A 26479-nucleotide genomic window follows, 5' to 3' on the forward strand; every position below is an offset into this window, starting at 1 on the left:
GCATAGCTTTAATATTGAAATGGTTATGGCAAAAAACAGTAAACGGTTGTATGTCCCCTTTTTGTTGAAATGAAATGTTGGGTCTCGCTTTTGTGGATGTTGTGATCCTTTTTTTGGCTGATGAGTCTAAAAATTAATCTGATGAATTTTTATTATTAATTATTGAACCTGTCAAAAAATATTTGTTCGTTATAAAAAAGTACGAATTATTTTTTTTAAGTATTCGTTGAAAAAAATCAAATATTGTAATAGAATAATATATAAAATATAAATATTATAATAGAATATTATAATTGTTATAGAAGGGCTTTTAGTTATTCTTTTCAGTTTTTAAAAGCGAAGCTTTACTATTTTTTGGGTCGTTCCGTCAGTAAGTTTGTCCGTACAACAAGGTACAATATCATAAGCGAAGCATCTCTATAATTAAGTCCTAAAAATGTAATTATCTCCTTAAGAAGTATCCTGTATTTAAGAAGGCTGCCGAGCCCTGGAGATACAAGGGTTTTTAAGAAAGAGACAATGATCGATAGGTTGATGTATATACTCAAAATTATGAAAAACAAATTTCTATATGTAGATTGAAAATATTGGTCGAAGAACATGTTTGTGCATTGTTAGTTAGTGCCAACTAATCTGTTTTTAATATAAGTGCTCAAAGTGAATAAGCCAAGAAAAGGTATTTTGAAAACTTTTGGGTATCAGTATAATTTCCATGATCCCTGGGTGATATAAAATATTGGTGTGCTTAAAGTGATTTTCCTGACTGTCATTATTGATACATGTCTGGAATGTGTAAGTTTCTCACATAGTATGTCTGTTTTATAGCCTTCAACTTTTTATGAAAGTTTTCATTCTTGTTATTTATATAAAGGCGCATAAACTAATTAAAACTCAATTAAGTAAAACAAAACAATTCTTCGTAAGTTTGTACCATATAAAAATAAATAACCCTATTAGACCTAGTAACATTATATTGACATAATATACCAATGGGTTATTTCGAAAGTATGACTAAAATAAATGGGTAAGTATACAGGGTCGTCCAAGCTTTTTATTTTTTTGGGGGGGGGTAAAATTTTTTTTAGGGGGGGGGGTAAAATGGCGCGCGAAGCGCGCCGCAAATTTTTTTACCCCCCCCAAAATTTTTACCCCGGGGGTAAAATTTGCTTGGGGGGGGTAATTACCCCCCCTGAAATCTGTTGGCAGGGGTAAATTTAGTTTACCCCCCCCAAAATTTACCCCCGGGGTAAAATTTTTTGGGGGGGGTAATTTAAATTTTATTAAATATATACAGGGTGCGCCACATAAATCCGGACTTTTTTTAAACGGCCAAAGCGCCAAAACTACTTGACTAATCAGGACGTTTGACCCCACTATAAAAAGCTTAGGTAATGACCTTTTTGCCCATGAAAATTTTTGGGCGATGGAGGACGTGTACGCCGAGCTGGCCGCGCATATGTTCAACAAGGCAGATTCGAATTGCGCAGATAAATTACCGTGGATTTATGACTTGGGCCTACTAAATCTGACCTCAGCCCATCTGTAGGTGATATGGACTAATTTAACTTGCTGGAGATACTATCAGATACCTAGTGAAAACACTAGAAAAGACTAGAGCTCTCTATCCCAGCCGACTTGGCTGTAGTACTCCGACAAAATGGATCGTGGTAGATTTTAAAATGTCAAAAACGTCAAAAATCTTAAAAATTTCTCGGTTCTTGACTTCAGGGGCCCATATGGAACCTTGAAACTCGTTTTAGACTATGTATTGCGCTGATACCCCTATCTTAATCTTCGTGCCATTTTTAAAAAGGTATAAAACGTTGTTCTAGCTTAACTGTGGCCCAAATGAGAGCCGCCGTGTCAAAGGGTAGCTTTAAAGATGGGTTAATTTGGATCCTGCTGTTACTCACTCCTTAAGGAGATGTGGCCTCGAACTTAATCCAATGGACTTTTGGGCCTGGAGCGCCATTAAAGCATGAACCAATAGACGCGCCCATACCAAAAAGACCTCTCTCATTGCTCCTATCATGGAGAACTTCGCCTGCTTGAACAGGGACATGGTGACCAGGGTCGGCGGGCGGTTCAGGGGGCGGGTAGAGGCGGTGATTGAGGCTGGCGGCGATTTTATTAAAAAATCTAATAGTCATATACCTAGGTTGCTTCCCAGTTTTTTAAAATTCAATAAAATCTTTAAAATTGACGATTTTATGTTTATTTGTTTAAAAATAAGAAAAAGTCCGGATTTATGTGGTGCACCCTGTAGTATTAAAAATGCGCGCAAAGCGCACAAAAATTTTTTTTATTAGAGATATTTTATTTTTTTTTGGGGGGGGGGTATTTACCCCCCCAAAATTGTTTGGGGGGGTAAATACCCCCTCCTAAATGGTTGGGGGTGCCTACGGCACCCCCAGGGTAGGGGTAAATTTTAAATGGGGGGGGTAAAATGAAAAAATTATTGGGGGGGTAATCGCCCCATTACCCCCCCCCCCTTGGACGCCTATGCAAGTATAATTTACAATCCAATGAGCCCTTTCTCCTTAACTAGAACGACCTTTTTTTACATTGCATTGTTTTGTTGTTATATTATGAGCATGAAAGATGAACAGATGTAATAAATGTACGTCTGGATGAATTGACCAATATTTCGTCAAATAGTTTATTTCTGGGATAAAACGGTTACTAAGTTATATCATTTTATGATTTTCCATTAAACCGTTTTAAATTGATGCTGTGAGTATTAATGCAAAAAATGGGGACAAATATCAAATTGTTTTGGCGTGTGACGTCATACCCCCATCTCTTTTCTAGGGGGTTTCTTTCCTCCTTCCCTTTTCTTTCCCCTCACTTGTGACGTAAATAATCAGCCCCGTCAAATCAATTTAAAATTTGTCCCCATTTTTTGCACCAATACTCACAGCATCCTTAGAAAGCGTAGCAACATTATAATCAGTACCAGAAATTCTGTAATTTGTCCTTTAGCAGTAGTTTGCTATTTTGCAACAAATTTAATTTGCTTTGCATTAAAAATGTACTCTGTTATTAAGTTCTGATATTCTACAAGTGTTGGTGTTCGTTTGTCCAACCATCTGCTATCAGAGCTTCGCTTATATGGATTTTATCATCCTTGTTTTATCCGAATTAACACATGTACCGTATCAAGCCGTTAGTTTCACAAAGCATGGGAATTTAAAGCATTTAAAGCATGAACCAACGTTGGGAGTTTTAATCCTTCCTCCCACCCAAACTAAAATTTTAACTCCCCCCCCCTTCGCTTAAAAAAAAAGCATGGACGTCCTTGCCCGCTACTAAAACTATAAACGTATAAAATATTGGAACAACTGTAAATTAGATTCTTTAAAAATACTCAAACTAACGTTTCTTTTATTTGTGATATTTCTCTCAAGTTAATCTTTTGATAATAAATAAATAGGAAATAAACAAAAGTTATACATTAAGAGTTCAGTAATTCCTTTCTTTTCATATTATCAACATAAGGAGTAAAATCATATCATTCTATTTATTTTTAGTGTTAATATTCTTTAATCATATTAGTATAGTATGAATGTAAGAAAAAAGACAAAGAAACCGTAATCAAAATTATAGTGGAAACGTTTTGGTGTTTTTGGATTAATGGTATATTATATAACAATATTTTTAAGAATAAAGAATGCTTAAAATGAAAGGAGTAAGGAAAAAACTGATCGAAGATAACAGGTGACTTTTTAAAAGCAAAGCTTTTCTATAATTAGGGTAGGTCCGGTCGTCCGTAACAACTTTTGTATGATATGATAACTACATTCATCTAATATTTTGATTATTAATTCCTTGAACAACAAGGCATGGTTCTATAAGCGAAGCATCTTTAAAAACAAGACCTAATGTAAGTACGTTCTAAAGCAATATCCTATATTTATTTAATTTTGCAACAATTTTACATTTTACAAACATTGTTTAGAGTTATAAATTTATATACTGCCTATTAAAATATAACACTCTAAAAGTGGTGATATTCGTTGGTCCTACCGACTTAATTTAGAGCTTTGCTTTTCCAGGAGCCGAAAAAATCATGTTTTCCAAAACATATTGACATAGAGACGTTTGAAATTATAATTTTTAAAAGATTGGTGATACCCTGTAAAGGAGAACCAAATCGGTTCAGCGGTTAGCGAGATCCTTTTGCTTTATTATAAGTATAAACCTATAAGTACATATTTTCAATTCATTTCAAAATAAGGAAATGGTAGTTTTGTGCACTTTGAGGGAAGTTTTTTGGCCACCCTTGGCTTCTTTAAATGAGAGACACGTGGCACTTCTGACATTTATTTTTAAAGTTTATTTTATCTATATTAAGATCCCTTCATCTTTATAAGGATCGTCGAATCGAAGATTATTTTGGCGGCATAGAATAATCAAATCTGATATTGAAATACATATGTAATATAACACCATATGGTTTTATAGGCAGTTGTACGCGGTTAGGAAAATAAAAAATAGAAAGATAAATTCCTTTTCTGTTGGCCCCGATAGACGTCAAAGAGAGGGGTTAAAGGGGTTTTACCCCCCCCCCCCCACCCCCTCAAAATTTGAAAACCCTCATTTTACCCCGTCCAAATGAAAAAATAAATTACATTAAAATAGGCCTCAAGCCTCTGCATGAAACATCTTATTTTACCTCCTGAAAATGAAAAGCAGACAGATAAGATTAAAGAGTGGCTTCACAAATAAAAATCCGAGCACTTTTTAGCGGTCGACCATCCATGGTTAATGTCAAGGAAATGTGTAATTCTTTTATTTTCTCATGCTACATTGATTCAGAAACATTTTCATATAAACTTACAACTTATAACTAATCTAATTGCTTTTCTTTTCTATTTTTCTTTTCTTTTTTCTAGCCCATTTAAGTAGAAATCAATCTATTATCAAGTGCTCCTACAGGTCTCTAGGGGCGAAGCCGTTAATGTGGAATATTGACACTAAGTTAAAGTTGCCATAGCTGACACGAAAAAAAAACATAATTCTCTCTTATTTTTTTTGCTACTGATCTTGATTGCCTTGAAGGGATAATTTGCCTAAATGGCTATAAACCTTCCAAGGACCTATAAAACACTACATTGTGAAGAAGTCCCTCGGTTAGTGAGATCGTTCGGTACAGAAGGACAAACAGGCAGATACACACACACACATAGACATCCCGTTACTTTTATATAAGGATTAATTGAGCCCTGAGGAATTTTACTCTTATTTTTTAAATATTTTATGTCAATTTGAGTTTAACAAAGCATTTGATTATATTTCAATTCTTAAATGTATCAAATCTAAGGAATGAAAAAAGGGACTATAACATTTAAGTCATTTTACCTATATCATTCCACACCAAATAAGTTTATCAGCTACACAAGGCAGTCTTTTGCGCAAAGGCTTGATGAAGAGTGTTGATTTACCCTCTAATGTCCAATCCCTTAAGATCCCTACTTAAAATAGAGAATTCTAAAATCTTTTCAATTTATCTAAAACTGAATTAGACCTGCGTTTTATGTGAAGGGTAGGTCGGGTTATAAAAATGAATTTATGTTATTGAATTCTAAACATTTGACATAAAATTCCCCTCTCTTCTTTTTATTATCTTTATCTAACTTTAAAATTGTTTTCAATTAAAATATATTTTTAATCCAAGCAGTTTTTTACATTTTGATTACGCCCTTAAGTCCAAGAGAATCACCCTATTGATTTCAAACTTTTTTTTGTAGTTTTCTCTATTGATAAGGTATAATTGCAATTATTAGAATATCTAAATATTCCTCAACTTTGTTAGCTATATAACTGATTTTGATTTATAAAATGATTTTTCTTAGAATAATTAGGTACGATTATGGTTTTTGTCATCCTTGTTTAAGTTAAATTAATATAGACATAACGCTAATAATGAAGAAACTTAAAATCATAACAATACAAAAATCCCTAATTAAAATTCCATATACAAAATTTAAAATTCCCTCGCAAATAAAACTATTCATAAAGAAATTTAATAAAAGTTTATCAAAGAACGGTGGATAGGGAAAAATTGGTTGTGCTTAACAGACACGTACTCTGGATTTGAGGAGGAGGATTTGAATTACAGTCGTCCAAAGGGAGGGAGGGAGGGGTAATTAGCATTTACAGAACAGGAGAATTTTACATATGATACACAAAAATATGCGTATTTATCCTCCTTTCAACCCCAACCAAAAAAAACTCATGGAGGGTAATTACTCCATGTTTATATTACCACCTTATTGAAATTTTTTGGGAGATAAAAAATCTGCAATTTTATCATAAAATATCAATTACCCCCCTATATACGATGGGAAGTGTGTCTTTTTTCAAACTTTGTTGGGGTGATGTCAACCTAATTCACCACTTCCCCCCACCCCCTTTGCACGCTCATGATGCTAAAACTGTCTTAAGCCTGCAGGTAATTTCATTTTTTCTTACATCTTTATAAGGTTAACCCACAAACAAACGAAAAATATTTTACTGAAGTAATTTTAACCATAATTTTTTATTGGAATCTTTTCAAAAATAGTCGTATAAAGTTTAAATTAAAAGATTTTTATAATAGGCTATATATATTTTTTTCTTTACCGATTTTAAAACTGAATTTTTTTAATAAGATTTTCTTAGAGTAGCAACTTTTTGGATAGTTTGTAAAACTACTTCTCATTTTTTCCACTTTTCTTGCTTGTATACTACAGTATTAAAAAGGATTTGGAAATCAATGTATTATTAACAGCTTTAAGAAAAATAAATAAAAATTTAACTTTTAGCTGAGTTTTTTTTGTAATTGGTACAATCACAAAATGTTCTCTCTTTAAGTCCAACTAAAAAACAAATTTAGAAATATTTGTTCTATATTATACTTAAATTTTCTATAAATGCTTTCCTTAAGGCCATAATCGTCCTTTTATCCTTTTGAAGATTTTCCATACGCTTGTAAGTGAGTAAAACCGTGTAATTAGGCTTTTAAATGTTTCACAAATAATAGATTTTTTGTCAAGCAAAAAAACTTTGTCTCGCCCACACTAAATCCCTCGAATTTCTGTGTTTTTCTTCCCTGGGCTGTATTTAAGTATGTACACGTTTATGATATGTGTTTGTTTGTGTGTGTGTTTGTAAGTGTTTGTTTGTATGTGTATGTGAGTGTATAAAAAGATCCAATAAAAAGGTTTTTGTACAGATATGGAATTTTCAAAGTTTTAGTCCCTAGTCTCAACTTAGAGCCAACTAAAATAGAAGTTCAATATTAGGCTTCTGACAAAAAAAGGGGATTTATTCTACTTAAATTTAAACATATCATATTTTATTTGTTTTTATGTTGAAAGGTTTTATAAGAATTAAATAATAAAAACTATTTTATAGATTTGATATTTCAGTTGCTGTATTTGTATAAAGATAGTACATTTAAATATTTCATTACTTTTTCTTTAACAAGAATTATCATCTTACAAACCATTTGCAAAGGCGGCTTCATAATAAATTTAGAAACATAAACCTCTAAATCCCAATTATCAAATCAGGAGGGGGGAAGGGGAGGTTAATTTCCCCCATATGAATTTAACCATGGAATATAAAAAATTAGAGGGGTTGTTAAACAAACACTAAACACTTAAACAAAAAGTGTAGTATAGAGTTGCTACAATTATTAAGTATTTACTGTCTGAAAAAAAATCAATTTATAGGTTTGATATTTAAATCAATATTGGAATTCTTTAATTTTCACGGCGACATTTTTAAAGGCATTTGGATATCTAAGTAACAAGAGTAAATATGTGTGTTGAAAAAAGAAAAGGTAAAACTTAGCTAAAATGGTCTGTAATAATCCCCCACCCCAATAAACTAATGAGGTTAATTGCCACCCCCCCCCCCCCTCACATATTTTATTTGTGAATAAAATGTGAAAAATTACCTTTAAAAAAATCTGAGAGTTTTAATAATGGCTAATTTTTTTCTTCTTGGATTTCGATGTTTTAGATGGTTATACCTCACAACCCTTTACCTTTGGTTTTAACTTACCAATTTGGAGGTAACTTTATAAGGGAGCATAGGGAAGAAGGTGATAAAACCTATAATCATTTTTTTCAATCTTCCACGTTAATACATTTTAGTTGATTTTCTTTCCATCTCTATCACCACGACACAAGATGATAAGCAAAATATAAGGGTTGATGTACTATCATTTCTACATTAATAAGTCAATGATTTAGATTTAAACTTAAACTTAAACTTGATAAGGGCCTATATAAAGCTTCCCTGAAATGAGAACTTAATCGAATTTGTTGTTTGCAAGATCTTGAAATACAAACAAAAATTTACTACACATATGTTAGGATAATTGGCGATTGCAAATTACAAATGTTTTTCTGATTATGACGGAAATATTTGCACACCATAAGGGTTAGATTTGGATTAGAGAGGGATAAACAACAAACTATCCCCTTGCTTCCCCCCCCCCCCCACCTCTCATCGTATTTATTTTATATACCTAACTTCCTTCCCTACTTTTTGGAATAAGTTTGTTTTATAAAGTCATTTAAGAGATTTATACAGAAAAAAAACTTTTCTCTCCAGTCGACGCAGATGGCTGTCAGCGAGAAAACGGTGGCGGATTTTTACAAATTTAAATATGTCATGAAGACATGTAAAATAAGCTTAAGTTTAAACTTTTTAAGTATCTAGGTCAATAATTGTGGTCACAGGAGCCAATTAAAAATTGCTGGAGACCTTAAGGATCAGGGCATGCAGGATCTTACCTGGAACCTGAAATTGACTTGAAGACCTCTATTTCATATTGTTTTTTACTTATTTTATATATTATAGTATTTTGGTAACATGAAATGCTTTGTTTAAGTCAAAAAATATATTACCTACCTGAATAGCCCTTCCAGGTTTTTTTTTGGCTTCCTGAGCCCGCCAGATGTATAACCACCATATTTAAAAAGAGTTAAGGGATAAGCTAAATTAGATTTAGAGTAGCCATGTGTTCCTGATTGGTTAAACTCTATGTAGGGTCGTTTGTATGCATTTAGTTTTCTGTCAGCAAATTGCTTGTACAAGTTTTGAAATAAGACTAAGAGGTCTAAAATTGACATGATCCCCCCACTTATTATTCATGGTTGGAATTTTCATAATAACATCTTATCTAAAACAAAACTTTATAACATTTCCCTTTCAAACATCTAAACATTAAAGAACATTTTTGACAGGGATGGTAAAATTAATAAAAATGAAGCTCATAAGTCGGACAAACTAACAAATTAAATTATGAAGAATGCTACGATTTAATAATCAGTCATCCATGGCCACTTTTATTTAAAAGCATATAGTCGACATAAAGCACTTCAAAAGAAAAGAAAATTAAAGTTTAAACAGAATGCTTTTGTTGAAAATAAACCTCAATTTTAATAAAATAAAAAAACTTTTTATTTTGCAAAAACTAATTAGCAAAATGATGTTTTATTATCTCGATTAACGACCCTAATAATGGTTAGAGATAGAGTTTCCTTTCCTTACATATACTATGCATTAGACGGTTTTAAAATCATTTATTTCTAGAAATTTAAAATAAAATATTTGTTTTTTTTTTTCAAACAACTTTTTCACTTATAATTTTTATCTTTGGTAGACTAGTAAGAAATTGAAATAAATAATTAAAAGCGAAGCTTTTCTATAATTAGGGTCGGTCCGTCCGTCCGTCCGTGCGTATGTCTGAGATAGATAGCTTTTTTCATTAATTTAGGCATGTTAGAATTGTCCTATCGATTTCAAATTTTGCATGGTGATTCCTGTAGTAGTTAGGTACGATTTAGAAAGCGTAGCAACTCTATAATCATTACCAGAATGTCTGTACATCCATTTTAAAGATGTTGATTTTTTACATTTTTTTATTTTTATGTGATCTAATTATCCGATTGTTCTGAGTTTGATCTTTAAATCGTTTTTATGGTGTGCTGAATCGGGGCGATTTAGAGGTGAACCGTAGGTGCGCTGGTGGTAAGCCACAGCGCACCTGATTTTTAAAAGATCTTCGGCGCGTTGTTGTTAAATCGCTTGCGCACTCACTAAAATATCGATCTGCGCCAGTACAACTTTATTACTTAAGCAGTGTCAGTAAGGTATTTTATATAAAATGCCGTGTCAGTATGGTATTTTATATAAAACATTAATATATAATTTATTTTAAAAATAACTATAAAAATGTTTTCACAATAGTTTTGCAATAAAATATTAAAGTAATTAAAAAAAATATTTATTTATTAAATAAATCACCCCGATTTGGTTCGGCAATGCCACTCGGTGAGTGGCATTGCCGCGCCGGTACAGCGCCACTGGGCGCGCCAAATCGCCCATGCAAATTCAATTTAAAGATTGGTATTTAATAATTTGATGGTGCGCTGAATGAATCGCCCCGGTTTAAATCACCTATAAACGATTTAAAGATCAAGCTCTGATTTTTGGTATACTGATTCCTAGGACAACAAAGTACAATATTATAAGCAAAGTAACTCTATAATCAAGTCCTAAAAATGTAAGTATGTCCATAGACATTATCCTGTATCAAGAAGTTTTTCAACAAATTTACTCACAATTTTGCTTTGACTCTTATTCATTTATATTCAGATTTTTCAGTTTTGACACTATACAAGTGTTCATGTCCGTTTGTCCTACCGTTTCAGTGCATCGCTTTTATGGATGTTGTCATCCTTGTTTTTATTGAATTTTGAAGCTCTCTACTATACATGTAATCGTCATTAATTATTTACTAACAACATAAGAAAGATAATCTTACAGTCTCAGAAATTTAGGGTCAGACAAGATGGCTTTTTTTTCATTGACATTCTTCGTCAACCTGAAGGGAAATTGTCATATATTTATGTTATACAAAAAACCATCTGTCTATCCTAGTGCATGTACCTTGGGTCTTGCTTACTTCTGAACTGTGCTTCTTAGGGTTTAAATAAACTATTCCTCTAAAAGTCTTAAGCTATTCGCCTTGCAGGTTAGACACCACCTTCCTAAAAAAATAAGAATGTCTCCGCATAAGTGCAAAATTATTTAAAAGTAAATATTTTTTTAAAAATTCTTATTAAACATTTTAAGTTAATAATTTTGCCTCTAATTTTATTTCATTTTGAATATAGAAATTCAAATTTCAAAGCCACTAGTATTTGTATGTAATATTTAAGAAGTGTTTTCGGCAATATAATGCATAAATTTGTTTTGTATAGGTAAATGTTCCCCCTGAACGACGATATAGAAGACTTTTTTTTCTAATATTAAATCTAAATTTTGATATTCATTTTTAAAATCTTCCTTCCCTTATCCCTGTGGGTCCTTAGTCCTACCATTCATTATTGTAAATATCAGCCTTGCTGTAAATATAGGATATCGTGTTGCATGAGGTTTATATTAGGACTTTACCAAGTAGCTTCACTGCACCATAATCCTTCCTTTAAAGTTCATATATAATAAGTAGTAACTTTGTCTATTGCCATAATAAGGATGACAACATCCATAAGTAGCGAAACACAAAAAATAAGTATAAGAATTTAAAGATTAGTAGTCAAAAACATGTATATTGGGGAAAAATCACGAAACATTTTCAAAATTAGTTTGTAATTTTTTTAATACTTATAAATCAGTATGATGACTAACAGACTGACGGTCAAAGTAAATTACATACTGGATGCTCAAAACAACGTGAAATTTTTTTTTGTTGATATTTTTAACTAAAAAAATTTTGAACTTGGACCATAAACACCAAAGATATGAGGAAAAATGAAAATAATATAATAAATAGCCAAAAACCTGCAAAAAGGCAGTCTGACCCCATTGATGTTTTCTTGAAAAGATAGGAAATTTAATTTTGATATCTATAACTGAAAAATTTTGGAAATCGGACCATAAACACCAAAGGTATGGATAAAAATGTGAAAAATACAAAAATAGCCTAAAACCTGCTTAAAGGCAGTCTGACCGTCATAGTTGTTTTCTTGAAATGACAGGAAATTTTATTTTTATATCTAAAACTAAAAAATTTTTTGGAAATTGGACCATAAACACCAAAGATATGGAGAAAAATGTGAAAAATACAAAAATAGCCTAAAACCTGCTAAAAAGCGGTCTGACCGCCAATGATGTTTTATAGTTAATTGGGCTCTTTAATAATGGGAATGTTGTCAAAAAATTTCAGCCTTTTATCTTTTATAGGAGCCGAGAAAATCACGTTTCCCCCAAACTAAGACAGACGGACATACGGACATACAGACAGACGGACATTTCAAATTATAGAGTAGCTTCGCTACTAAAAATGACAATAGACAGTTTTGACAAATTTTATCCAACTTAACCTAACCTAACCTAGGGAAAACTTTAAATATTAATTTGAATTAAAAACAAACCCTACCCCCTTTACCATCAATTAAATGTATCTGTTAAAAATTTTGCATAAATGGGGGTTGGGGTTGCTCCACTAGATGTATAGAGTTATATTGCCTGTTTATTGGAGATTCAGATTATCTATACTGAAATAAGATATATAAAGAGTAATTCTCAATTAGGATGGCCATTCGTTTCTCATATCTTACACAAGAAAGTCATATTTTAAAAATTATTAATCGATCACTATTAATAATATTTAGTAAAGAAATTTTTGATAATATTCAGTATCATTTTAAATATATAAACTATAGGAATTATTTATGATCTAGTCTGTCTCTCCTTCCGTCTGAAACTTAAGATCTCGATAACCGCTTGCAGATATTATACCTTTTGTTTTAAGCTTTTGTTATGGTTTTAAGCTATTTTAAAACACTTGCAAATTAAACTAATTGATTAGCTTTATTTAAGATTATATGAAGAAGTGTAAATGAAATGCTTTAGTGGAAGGAGGGATATGCATTGCTTGAGAGGAAGGCGGGACTGTGGCATGCATCTAGATATTATGATCTGGCTACCAATACTTGTACCAGCAATTCTGTGTCTCATGATAAGGTAAAGAAGGACAAAATACAATGGATTTATGTGACTGTAATTGGATTTACTTTGATGTTACACCAGAATTTCATGTTCTCTAATACAATGAAACTCGCAGCGGGCTAAAATAACGATACCCCTAACCAAACTCCCTTACCCCATTCCCTCCCCTTCCATGGATGAGTGAAATGACCATTTAATGAGTTCCGTGTTTTTTTTCGTTTGTCATAATATCTACGTATATTCTCTACCTATTAGATATATATATATTTACCTTATTCATGAATCTTTGACTTTATAAACGCGTTTGAATAATGCATCTTTGTTGAAACAAGAATGATATTTTAGACCAAGCAGCGCAGCGGAATGTATATCACTGGAGTGTAACACTGAAAATGATCTCTTCACCCCCCTTAATGTCGATGAGGCTTCTAAGGTAAATATATACCAATATTGCTTAATTTTTTTAAAAAGCAATTAAAAAAACAACCATACCAATAACATACATAAAAACAATTTTACAACATTTTTGATTTTTGATTTTATTGAATTGTCATTTTTCTTAATTCAAGTAAATATTCAACTTAAAATTTTCCAAAGCACAGCTAAAGCAATTAGTTTAATTTTTTAAAATTTAAATTATAGCTGGCGAAAGAATTGAAAACCTTTTTGCTCACTAGGAGAAGAGAAGATTTTTCATGGGTGATCCAAAGAAGCAGCTAACTCAGGATTTACAGTCTATAAGAAATCAGGGAGGTTTTCTACAAAAATATTTCTTATTTTCACACTTACAACTTACCAGGGTATGTTAGTACGTCCGTTTGTAAATCATAACTAAAAGATATTTAAGATTACTATGTTTGATTTTTTAAAATTTTTATTTACAGTTTATTTAATTCTACTATATTTTCTTTTTTTATCAACTTGCTATTTAAAAAAAACAGTTTACTGTTCTTTTTCTACAAAGCATTTGTTAACTTTTAATTATGTGCTACTTATGGACTAAACTGTCCTTGTTTTTTTTTTACTAAAAAAGGTATTTGATTTATTTGACATACAAAGAGTCTTTTAAAATCCAGAGAAGTTTTTAAAAACAATTTTCGAAGATTTATTTGTCGATCAAGAAAATGCGCGATAAAAACTGTTTTCTATAACTTACTTTGTCCATCTGTTTCTCTCTTTATGGATGTTGTAGTTGTATGAACCTATGAATGACCAGGATAAATTGAAGCATCTGATAGTTTTGAAAAGCTTGTACCACAAGCTCGCCACTGCTAGAAATCCTACAGGTGTGCATTCACTTCCGTAAATATCAAATTAACAAAAACAGCTCAAAAATTTCAAATTATTTCGGATCTAATGCAGTTATCAATAAGTCGATTATATATAACAACAACAACAAAAACTAACCTCTTTAACGACTGCTAACGACTAAACGTACATTCTAGATTCCATTAAGAACCTTCTTATGCAAATTATATTCATGGACATTTAGCTTTTTGGCAATATTTTACCATGCACTACACCAGATCCATGATTTCATATTGTGTCTTTTTATTGCACACTAGCGGCTACGCCCCTAGAGACCTCTAGGGGCACTTGATGAGGGGGCCGGGGAGTCCAATTTGATAACCCAATTTCTTATTTTAGATTTTAAAAGAAAAAAGAAAAAAATTATTTTGGAAGGTCGAAATTTTTTTTGGGGGGAAAGGGGGTGCCGGGTGCCCCCCCGTAATTTTCAATTTTAGTTAACAAATTAATATTTTTTTGGGGGGTGGGGTGTCCCATCCCCCCATGAAAATAGTTATAAACCTTCCCGGGACCTCTGAGAAGCTACCCTGTTAAGGAGAACCCGATCGGTTCAGCGGTTAGTGAGATCCTTCGGTACAGACACACAGACAAACATCCTCTTACTTTAGTATAAGGATATGAAACACAATGTTAATGTAATGAAATTCGGTTGTTAATGCCCACCAATCCAACAGAGAATCCTAAACAGCTGGCAGCATGGAATGGAGACAAAGAAAGGAAAACATCTTCAGTTTTGAATTAGAATATTCTATTTCTTTTTTCTGTTATTTAAAAAAGTGTATTTCTAAAATCTAATGCATTTTCAAAACACAAAATTTTCCTATTTCTTTTTATATTTGTTTGTTTGTCAGTTAAGATCTCGCTAACCATTATACCTTTTTTATTTAAGAGAGGTTTCAAACAGGTTCTAGGATATAATAGTTAGTGGCTGCTTTATTTTTTATTTAATTCTTGATTTATTGATTTAGGATATTTTTCTAGCTCCTTCCTCACCTTTATGATATAGATGCGAGTGTATCTATCCTATTATACAGTGTGTTTTTTTGATGAGAACTTTTTTGAAAGCATTTTTACCCCACTTATAGTTATCAGAATTTAATGATTAATGGCTTATTTTCTTCATTTTTTAATGCAATTAATAGAACACCAAAAAAATATTTCAGTTTTGTTTTAAAAAGTACAGTAAAATCTAAAATTCAAAACTTAGGTGTCAACATCTAAAAATGGTTTTGGCGCATTTTACTTATGCCTAAATCTTCTACCCTTTGCAAGAAAAAAATTGGATTTTCTGTAGTCGACTTTGGGGGGCCAGTACTACCTCCCTGGTTGAGATATGACCTTTAAACTTTCATATGTTTTAGTACATGTCCCTAATAGCATCTGCATACATATATTTTAGCTCTATATCTCAACTTTGAAGTGTTTAGCAGCCATTCTTGCAAAAGGTTGAATATTTGAGCATAGGAAAAATGCGCTTAAACCATTTTTTGATGTTGACACCTAAGTTTTGAATTTTAGATTTTACAGTACTTTTTTAATAAAAACTGAAATATTTTTTTGGTGTAAAATAATTGCATTAAAAAACAAAGAAAATAAGCCATTAATCATTTAATTCTGATAACTATAAGTGGGGTAAAATTGCTTTCAAAAAAGTTCTCATAAAAAAAACACACTGTATAAAGTAGTAAGGTTTTTTTGTCAGAAGCTTAAGATTTCTTTAAGTAAAGGATTGAACAAGCCCTCCCTGTTAAGTATGCTTCACATAGGTTCTGGGATGGTTTCAGGCTATTATATTTATAGATTTTAGCCACCTACTTCCCTTCTTGAAGACAGAGTCCCATAAATGCTAGGGGTGTAGCTGCTAGAATATCAACAAATATTAAAACATTAAGACTTCATTTTCAAAATATTAAAACTGAAAATAGTTTACCTATAGGATTGAGAACCTGTTGAGAAAGAATACACTAGACGTGGCACAAATGAACAATAAATTAAACCAGGCACTCTCACTCAGGCACAATGTCTATTCAAACTTTATAAATAAACTAAAGAAATAGGGTAGCTGCGCTATATATGAAAGGTCCTAGTCTTGTAGAAGTTGCAAACCTGAGGGAAATATTAATTGCAGGAAATGACGTCCAAGGTTTTTTTTATACAAAACAAACCTTGATACAGGGGGGTAATTCAAGTTTTAAGGGTAAAAATGGTGCGTGAAATGTCAAAAACTTGGGTTGGGGTAAATACCTACGTTTTTTGTGTAAAATGTAAAATAATACCTGATTTTAACATTGGAATGAAGAGTAAAAAGAGGTTTCAAATTGTGCTTTATGTGTAGACCTTCTAAGTAGGGGAATATTATGATAAAAATTCTTCAAATTAATACCTGATAAATAGTGGGATTTGGAGCTTTTTCTAAATAGAACAATATTCTAATAATGATTCTCTAAATTAAAACCCTTAGATAAATTGTGAAAATTGGAGCGCAGGAATTTATATCTTTTATCAAAAGCAATATCTAAAAAAAAGCAGGGTTCGTATTTTATCATTTCATTATAGGAGCTTCTCTATAACTAATTCTGTCTTTCTGTCCGTATGGCAGATATTACATCTTGCAACTGGTAAATGTGATAAGATGCTACTGAAGATAGAAGGCCACGCACAAATAAAAATTTGTTTGGGTCGTTTTCTTTCAACATTACACCCGCAACTTTAAATAAAACAAGTGTTTGAGATAGGCATTTGAAATTTCCTTTGAAGATTTTCATAACTGGAACCCTGGATTTTTTCCCTTGTTCAAATCATGAACATACAAATAAATTCTTATCTTACATTGAAACTAATATTTTTTTTATATTTTTTTAGAAGTGAGTAGAACGTTTTCCATCTTAAGAATGTCCTAAGAAAATCCAAGAATAAACATCACAAGATGAAAAATCTTCCAAACTATTATTAAGCAACAACTTATCTATTCGTTTTGTATACATTTAGCTGCAGACAGACTTATTGAATAAATACTGCTGTGTTCCCTTTTGCGCCGTTCCTATTTGGCGGCTGGCAAAACTGAAATACAGCAATGGATTTTGATGAAACAGCGTGTGGTGTTCAATATAAAATGACGTTATACAATACAAATCACCAATGATAGGCCAGTCTAGATTGTAATTGACCAATGGTAAATTGTATACCGGCCTATTATTGGTCATTTGTATTGTATGACGTTATTTTTTAGACACTATACGCATGCTTTTTTGATTTTAATATCCTGTTAGTACCAAAATGAGTATAAAACGAGTAAATAGCTGGTTAGTACCTAAACTTCACATAAAATGTAAAAATTAACATTAAGACTATACTTTATAATACTTGATGTAAAATTGTTTAATTGAGGCTGAATAAGCATCTTTAGATCAAGTATTTTTATTGTAATTTTTTGACATTTTGATATTAAATCTTCAAGATGTATCTAAATTACAATTTTTAAAGAGGCTGGAAAAAAATAATGTATTAATTTTTTTTTGTAAATAAATGTAAATAATCAAAACACATCATTTTTTATCAAAATTTATTTAGTTTTTTATTAGATTTAGACAAAAATTTTGCAGAAATATTATGTATATTTATTTTGTATATCCCTGTTATCTATCTAAAATAATATTAATAAATTCTAAGCATTTTCTTATTTTGGTTTTTACAAAAATGTTGTCTCAAAATATGATTTAAAAGGTTTTGTGATTTTTTTACTCAATTTAAGTTTTTATTACAGGATGTGTGAACTACAGGATCTCGCTTACAGCTCTTTTACAATGTAACTTGTTATAGGTATTGGACAGGTTTTAAAATATTTTTGGTGAGGGTACCACCATCTTTCTAGAGATATATCCCCTAAATTTTTTCTTTTTTTTTAAACTAAAATTTAAAAGGGGGTGGGTCGCCTTATCTTATTCCCGCCTAAAGTGCCCCTATAGGCCTGTATGGGTTAATCCGCTAGTATTAATTATTAATATTATCTAATGTTAATATCATTTTTTTATGTTGTTTATTACTTTTTGCTGAAAATGTCTCAATAAGGGTGAGTGAAGCGAATTTGGCTTTTATACATGGTTAAGGGAATATGTAGCTTTTCAAAATTTTGTTTTTACTTTGAGAGTACTTTGTTTATATTTCAACAATTTTATTAGATTCACTTTTTGGGACTTTTTAAAATTCTTTGCTAACAAAAAAAATACTATACAGCAGCTCAGCTGACATAATTAATATGAACAATTTTAATATTCTTCCTCAAGGGGTGCCATAACAACAAGAGCCAAAACCTTACCTTAATCCAATATAACTTCCTTAGAAATTGTGGAATAAATGGTTCTGCCGTTTACGAGAACTTTGAGGACTTACATACTCATTCAATCACTACTTTATAGAATAACTACGCCACCACTTTAGGGGGTGATTTCTCTTGGGAAAGTGGTGGTACACTCCCCAAAATTAGTTTGAAACCTTTCCAGGATCTATAAGAAGCTACCCTGTAAAAGAGAACCATATTGGTTCAGTGGTTAGCGAGATTCTTTAGTACACATACACAGACAGATATCCTTTTTCTTTAATACAAGGATATCACTATGATTTTAAAAGCAAAACTGTATATCAATTTACCTTTCCAAAAACCCGCGAGTTTATTTCATGTTTAATTTGTCTAATTGACACTTAAATGTCATTAGCGGACAAAATTAGCAACTAATGTAATCCAAATATCGAATAGCACACACTATTTTTAAGAGTGTAGAATCTTTATAGAAATGGTATGTTTGTCCGTCTGTCCGTAAGGAACAGAAAGCTCTATTTGTTTAATTTAGACATGTTAAAAATTTTTCAATGATTTCATACATAGCTTGAAATTACTGTTTCAATGGTCGGTATTATATTACAAAATGGTAAACGTTGCAACTTAAATTTTGTAGATTTCTATGACAATAATGCACAAAATAAAGATTAATATAGAATATATGCTCATATTCCTGTATGCAAAACGGTTTCTTTAACATTAGATGAAATTATCTGCCATTCTGAGATTTTTATGTATATTGTCATCCTTGTTTTTGTCATTAAATTTATACAATATGTTCATTTGACCATATTTTAGTGATTTTGGATGTCTAATTATTTTATTAGAAAAAAATCATTTCCAAAAGTGTCGCAGCTATAATGATAATTTATATGTAACAGATTTTCTTTGTTTTGTCCGTCAAAGTTTATTATTTTGAAATAAAGTTGCTTACGTTGTAGCGCTCCTTATTGACAAAATGGACATTGATTGTAATTTTTGAATAACTGGAATTTATTTTGGAAAGGTTTTGTGATTATTTTACTTGCCTATTTAAATATACTAAAATTGAAACAAATTTTAACATCGTCTTCTAAAATATATTCATTATTTTAAAACTGTTGATATTATGAATATTTAGGCCCACCCACCTGACTTTTAATTGGGTCTTTTAATATCAGTCAATAGCTGCATCGCAAATATTAGCACAGCTAAGTAGTTCCAGAAAAAAAAAGCAGACAAAAAACAAAAAGGTTTCCAACACTTGATCCAATACATTTATTGCTGCAAACACTGCTAAATTTGGGTATAGTCCTTTTCACGACATCCCTCCATAAGGAGCGATTATTTTAATTGATCGCCTCTTATGACATGGGGCGATGTATTGGCTCCTTGAAAGGGGCGATTTAATAGCCCCTTATAACAAGAGGCGATGTTATGACTCCTTGAAAGGAGCGATTTAATAGCCCCTTGCCCTAAGAGGCGATTAAATGATCCTTTATCGCTCCTTTATCGCTCCTTCTAAAGAGGAGATGATATGTCCTATACATTGTACTTTGATTGCCCCTACATCGCCCCTCCATCGCCCCTCCATCGCTCCTACATCGCCCCTTCATCGCTCCTTCTCCAAATTTATATTACATTGTACTTTGATGGCCCCTACATCGCTCATACATCTCCCCTTCATCGCTCCTCTATCGCTCCTTCTCCAAATTTATATTACATTGCAACTTGATGGCCCCTACATCGCTCCTTCATCGCTCCTACATCGCCCCTTCATCGCTCCTTCTCCAAATTTATATTACATTGCAACTTGATGGCCCCTACATCGCTCCTACATCGCCCCTACATCGCTCCTACATCGCTCCTACATCGCTCCTCCATTGCCCCTTTATCGCTCCTTCTCCAAATTTATATTACATTGCAACTTGATGGCCCCTACATTGCTCCTACATCGCCCCTATATCGCTCCTACATCGCTCCTACATCGCTCCTACATCGCCCCTTCATCGCTCCTTCTCCAAATTTATATTACATTGCAACTTGATGGCCCCTACATCGCTGCTACATCGCTCCTTCATCGCTCCTTCATCGCTCCTTCTCCAAATTTATATTACATTGCAACTTGATGGCCCCTACATCGCTCCTCCATCACTCCTTTATCGCTCCTACATCGCCCCTTCATCGCTCCTTCTCCTAATTTATATAATATTGCAACTTGATGGCCCCTACATCGCTTCTACATCGCTCCTCCATCGCCCCTTCATCGCCCTTTCATCGCTCCTTCTCCAAATTTATATTACATTGCAACTTGATGGCCCCTACATCGCTCCTACATCGCCCCTTCATCGCTCCTTCCCCAAATTTATATTACATTGTACTTTGATGGCCCCTAGTTCGCCACTCCATCGCCCATACATCGCCCCTCTATCGCCCCTCCCATAATTTATATTACATTAAATAAAATCAAAATAAGATTGAAATGAAATTGAATTTGGTAGCTTTTTGTTAGGCATAATTAGGGAAACTTTATCAGGGATCTTAAAGGATAAGACAAACATAATGAATTAACAAAATTACCGTTTCTGTAGATTAAAATTATTAGTTAATACATTTGTTAGCTTTTAAAGAACTAACCAATCAAAATTTAATAAAAGTGCCAAAAGTTTTCAATCCTACGAATAAATAAACAATTTAAAACTTGTGGTACTTGTGTAATTAACAGTCCAATTACCTCTCCCTCTCTTAACTTTGTCAATTCATTATCATGATGTTTATAACGATTATAGAGTTGCTACGCTTACTAAATCGTACCTTGCTAATACAGGAATCACCATGCAAAGTTTGAAATCGATAGGACAATTCCAACATGCCTAAATTAACAAAAAAGAGCTAAACATTACGGAAGTACTGACTGACCCTAATCATAGAAAAGCTTTGCTTTAAAAAAGTAAAAAAAATATTTTTGGGGGAGATATTCTTCTTGTGGTGAATTTTCTGGGAGGGTGGAGGTAACTTTATATAATAGAATACATAAAAGGAAAAATAAGCAAAATAACAAGGATAACAACATCATAAAAGCGAAGCTCTAAAATCAGAAGGAAGGACAAACAATAAATCTTGTTAAAGTCTAAACGATATTGTACATAGAAACATTGTGTCCAAAGAAACATTACTCCAAAAATCGGATTAATAGGATAGTCATATCATACAAAAAAAAATTCTAAAAGAACATACTTTCTAGTAATGAATATAGTATTGCAACGCCAAATTGTACCTAACTGTTATAGAAATCATCATGCAAAGTTTGAAATTGATAGGATAAAATTAATTAAAAAAAATAAAAATGTCTAACCTTTATGGACGTATGGACAAAGCAATCCTTATTATAGAAAAGCTTCCCTTTCAAAAAGGATATTATAATGAAAAGATTAAAATAAATAAATATAAAACAAACTAATATAATGAAATTTGTTAGTTAAATAGAATATTGAACAAGGATCACATAATGGACAAACGGACAAAGTAAGTTATAGAGCAGATGTTAAGAGAATATGCTATAACTCAAAGATTATCACAAAACCTAAATCTTTTGAAGCATAACCGACAGACAGACAAAATAATGTGCAGACTAAATGTCATAGAAATATTTACTAAACAAGGATGACAACATCAATAAGTAGCAAAAAAATTTTAAGTTTCTACCTTATACACAAAAGTCATACCTAATGTAGAAATTAAGATTTATTTAGAATTTTTTTCTAAATTCGGTGCCACCTAACCGACTTTGACCGGACGCCACAACCGACCCAGACCAGATATCCTTATAAGATCAACTCTTGCCGACGTATAATTACTAAACTTAAAAAGTCATGAAGTTACAACTCTCTATCTTATCTACAAAAAAATGACATTGAAAAAACTAGAGGGGGGGGGGTCAATATGACCCCCCCCCCCGATCTGTAAGGGTTAATGAAAATTATTGAAAATATGTAAAATGTGAATTTATTTAATCCTTTTAAAAAAATGAGAAAATTATAAAAACGTAAAAATATAGGGATGGACAAAACAATGTACAGATTATATAGGCATATGTTATAGGAATCTGAACTAAAAATTTCAGCTGTCTATCTTTTATAGGAGCTGAGAAAATCACTTCCCCCAATTCATTAATAACGAAGAGATAGAGGGACGGACATTTGGAATTATAGAGTAGCTTTGCTACTAAAAACATTAAAAATAGCAGAGAAAATCACATGCTTAACTTAATGATAAGAGCTACCTGTTTATTATGAAAGGACTAAACCTAATTGTAGATAAGTTTAGCTTTTAACAACAACAATATTTTTATCTGAAGCTTAAGATTTTATAAACAACTGAACTGATTGAATTCTCCTTTTAAGAGAAGCACCACATAGGTTCTGGGATGGTTGTAAACTATCTTATTTTTAGATTTAAGCCCCTAGATGTTATAGGCAGTTTTTCTGTCACCTTATTACTCTAAAAGGGGCGCAGCCACAAGTAAATAATAACAAGGATGACACATCCATAAAATCAAAGCTCTGAAACAGTATGACAGACAAACATTAACTCCTATAGAGTGTCAGAACTGAATTTACACAATAAAAATAGTATAGTTTTGACAAAATTATACGTATATTTGTTGCAAAACTTCTTGATTGCTTCGCTTGAAATCTTGTACCTTATTGTGATAGAAACCAGTACTCCAAAAATCAGATCAATTGGATGATTATTTCAAATAAAAAATTGTTGTTAAAAAAAAAGTTAAAATCAACATGTTTAAAATGGACGTACGAACATTCTGGTAACGCTTATAGGGTTGCTACGCTTTCTAAATCGTACCTAACCACTGCAGGAATCATCATGAAAAGTTTGAAATCGATAGTACACCTTGCCTAAATTAACGAAAAAAGCTATCCGTTACATATGGACTGATGTTTAAACTGACCCTAATTATAGAATAGCTTCGTTTTTAAAATGATAAAAAAATAATATATAATAAAATATAAAAAAAAGAATCCTTTTATTTAAAGTAGGTTTTTTAGTCTGTAGTAAAAGATCTCGTTTGCCGCTGAACCGATATGATTCTCTGTATGTTTGTTTGTCTGTCTGTCTGTTTATACCGAGGAATCTTGCTAACGACTGAATTAATATGGTTCTTTTTTACAGTGAAGCTTTCTATAGGTCCTGAGATGGTTTAAGCTATTTCATTTTTATTCCTTATATTAAAGTGACAGGATCTTTGTCTGTGTGTATGTCTGTCTGTACCTAAGAATCTTGCTGACTACTGAACCGATATGGTTCTCCTTTACAGGGTAGCTTCTCATAGTTCCTGGAAAGGTTTACTACTATTTTATTTCTATTCCTTTTATTAAACTAACATGATCTTTGTCTGTATGTATGTCTGTTTGTATTGAAGGATCTCGCTAACCGCTAAACTGATATGGTTCTCCTTTACAGGGTAGCTTCTCATAGGCCCTGGGAAGGTTTATAACTATTTAATTTTTATTCCTCATAATAAAGTAAAATTATCTTTGTCTGTATGTGTGTCTGTTTGTAATGAAGGATTTTGATGACCTCTGAACCGATATGGTTCTTCTTTTACAGGGTAGCTTCTCATAGGTCCTTGGCAAGTTTATAATTATTTTTTTTTATTTCTAATAATAAAGTAAAATTATCTTTGTCTGTAAGTATGTTTGTTTGCTTTGAAGGATCTCGCTAACCGCTGAACCGATATGGTTCTTCTTTACAGGGTAGCTTCTCATAGGTCCAGGGCAGGTTTATATCTATTTTATTTTTATTCCTTATAATAAAGTAACATGATCTTTGTCTGTATGTATGTCTGTTTGTATTGAAGGATCTCGCTTACAACTGAACCGATAAGTTTCTCCTTTACATTGAAGCTTCCCATAGGTCCTGGGAAGGTTTATAATTATTTTGGGGTAGGATACCACCCACCCCACCCCCCTCCCACCTGTATGTATTTCTGTCTGTGTGTACCTACGAATCTTGCTAACCGCTGAACCGATATGGTTCTTCTTTACAGGGTAGCTTCTCATAAGTCCTGGGCAGATTTATAACTATTTTATTTATATTTCTTATATTAAACTAACATGATCTTTGTTTGTATGTATGTCTGTTTGTATTAAAAGATCTCACTAACCGCTGAACCGATATGGTTCTCCTTTACAGGGTAGCTTCTTATATGCCCTAGGAAGGTTTATAACTATTTTATTTTTATTCCTCATATAAAAGTAAAATTATCTTTGTCTGTGTGTACGTCTGTTTGTAAAGCTTATTCATGACTAAAACAAAGATGATAACATATCTAAGAAGCGAAGCTTTTGGATTAAAAACCAAGAACAGCCATGTAAATAAAGATACTTAAATTTATAGAAATCTTGGAGAAGGAGCGATAAAGGGGCGATGGAGGAGCGATGTAGGGGCAATGTAGGAGCGATGTAGGGGCCATCAAGTTGCAATGTAATATAAATTTGGAGAAGGAGAGATGAAGGGGCGATGGAGGAGCGATGTAGGGGCGATGTAGGAGCGAAGTAGGGGCCATCAAGTTGCAATGTAATATAAATTTGGAGAAGGAGCGATGAAGGGGCGATGTAGGAGTGATGTAGGAGCGATGTAGGGGCCATCAAGTTGCAATGTAATATAAATTTGGAGAAGGAGCGATGTAGGGGCGATGGAGGAGCAATGTAGGCGCCATCAAGTTGCAATGTAATATAAATTTGGAGAAGGAGCGATGAAGGGGCGATGTAGGAGCGATGGAGGGGCGATGTAGGGGCCATCAAAGTGTACATGTAATATAAATTTGGAGAAGGAGCGATGAAGGGGCGATGTAGGAGCGATGTAGGGGCTATCAAAGTACAATGTAATATAAATTTGGAGGAGCGATGAAGGAGCGATGAAGAGGCGATGTAGGAGCAATGTAGGGGCCATCAAAGTACAATGTAATATAAATTTGGAGAAGGAGCGATGAAGGGGCGATGTAGGAGCGATGGAGGTGTGATGTAGGGGCCATCAAAGTACAATGTAATATAAATTTGGAGAAGGAGCGATGAAGGGGCGATGTAGGAGCGATGTAGGGGCCATCAAAGTACAATGTAATATAAATTTGGAGAAGGAGCGATAAAGGGGCGATGGAGGAGCGATGTAGGGGCCATCAAGTGGGTTGTTATATAAATTAAGGTAAGAGACTACGGAGGGGCGATGGAGAGGCTATGAAGGAGCCATCATGGGGCTATAGCATAGCCTCTTATCATAAGAGGCGATATGAACGCCCCTTTAAAGGAGCTATTAAGAGGCCATGAAGGAGCTATAGCATAGCCTCTTATCATAAGGGGCGATATGAACTCTCCTTAAAAGGGGCTTTCACATCGCTCCATATGATGAGAGGCTATGCTATAGCTCCTTGAAGGAGCTATAGAAAATCATCGCCCCTTGTGGAGGGATGTCGTGAAAAGGACTATACCCCTAAATTTTAACTCAGTCACATTCGCGAATGAGACTGTCATATAATACAAGGAAATCTTGAAATAATTTAAATTGTTTGTGTAAAAATATTAACATGCCAATCTTAATGTAATTCTATTGAATCTTTAAAAATGAAGATTGCACAATGCGCAGCTATATTTTCCTTAAGATTTAAGAAGCAAAGTCAACCTATAAGTGAACGTACCAATCCTTCTTTTAGTCCTTCTGTATGTAATGCTAGACTAATTATCTTGAATTTGATCTTAATTTTTTCTTGGAATTGTTCAAAATCTTTCCTATTTCAAAGCTTTTAGAGTATCTTAAATGGTAGATAAC

The 26479-nt window shown here is 32.6% G+C and overlaps 1 protein-coding gene across 2 annotated transcripts; it reads left to right on the plus strand.

Annotated features, from left to right (window-relative positions):
- The first annotated feature begins 3660 nt into the window (after window positions 1-3660).
- Window positions 3661-17997, plus strand: LOC145325266 (uncharacterized). 2 transcript variants are annotated; one of them, XM_080168205.1, is made up of 9 exons: window positions 3661-3717; window positions 12919-13029; window positions 13360-13447; window positions 13692-13760; window positions 14228-14300; window positions 14997-15037; window positions 16257-16336; window positions 16809-16852; window positions 17185-17997. In XM_080168205.1, exons 1-9 carry the CDS (start codon window positions 3671-3673, stop codon window positions 17220-17222), a joined length of 591 nt encoding a protein of 196 aa, XP_080024331.1. In that variant the 5' UTR covers window positions 3661-3670; the 3' UTR covers window positions 17223-17997. The 2 variants fall into 2 exon arrangements, with proteins under 2 accessions (XP_080024331.1, XP_080024333.1); XM_080168207.1 differs by having other exon boundaries at window positions 16257-16322.
- Window positions 17998-26479: the final 8482 nt, after the last annotated feature.

This window comes from Acartia tonsa, chromosome 7, assembly GCF_053477335.1.
Source record: "Acartia tonsa isolate MP-2025a chromosome 7, ASM5347733v1, whole genome shotgun sequence".
In the NCBI taxonomy this organism is placed as follows: Eukaryota; Metazoa; Arthropoda; class Copepoda; order Calanoida; family Acartiidae; genus Acartia; species Acartia tonsa.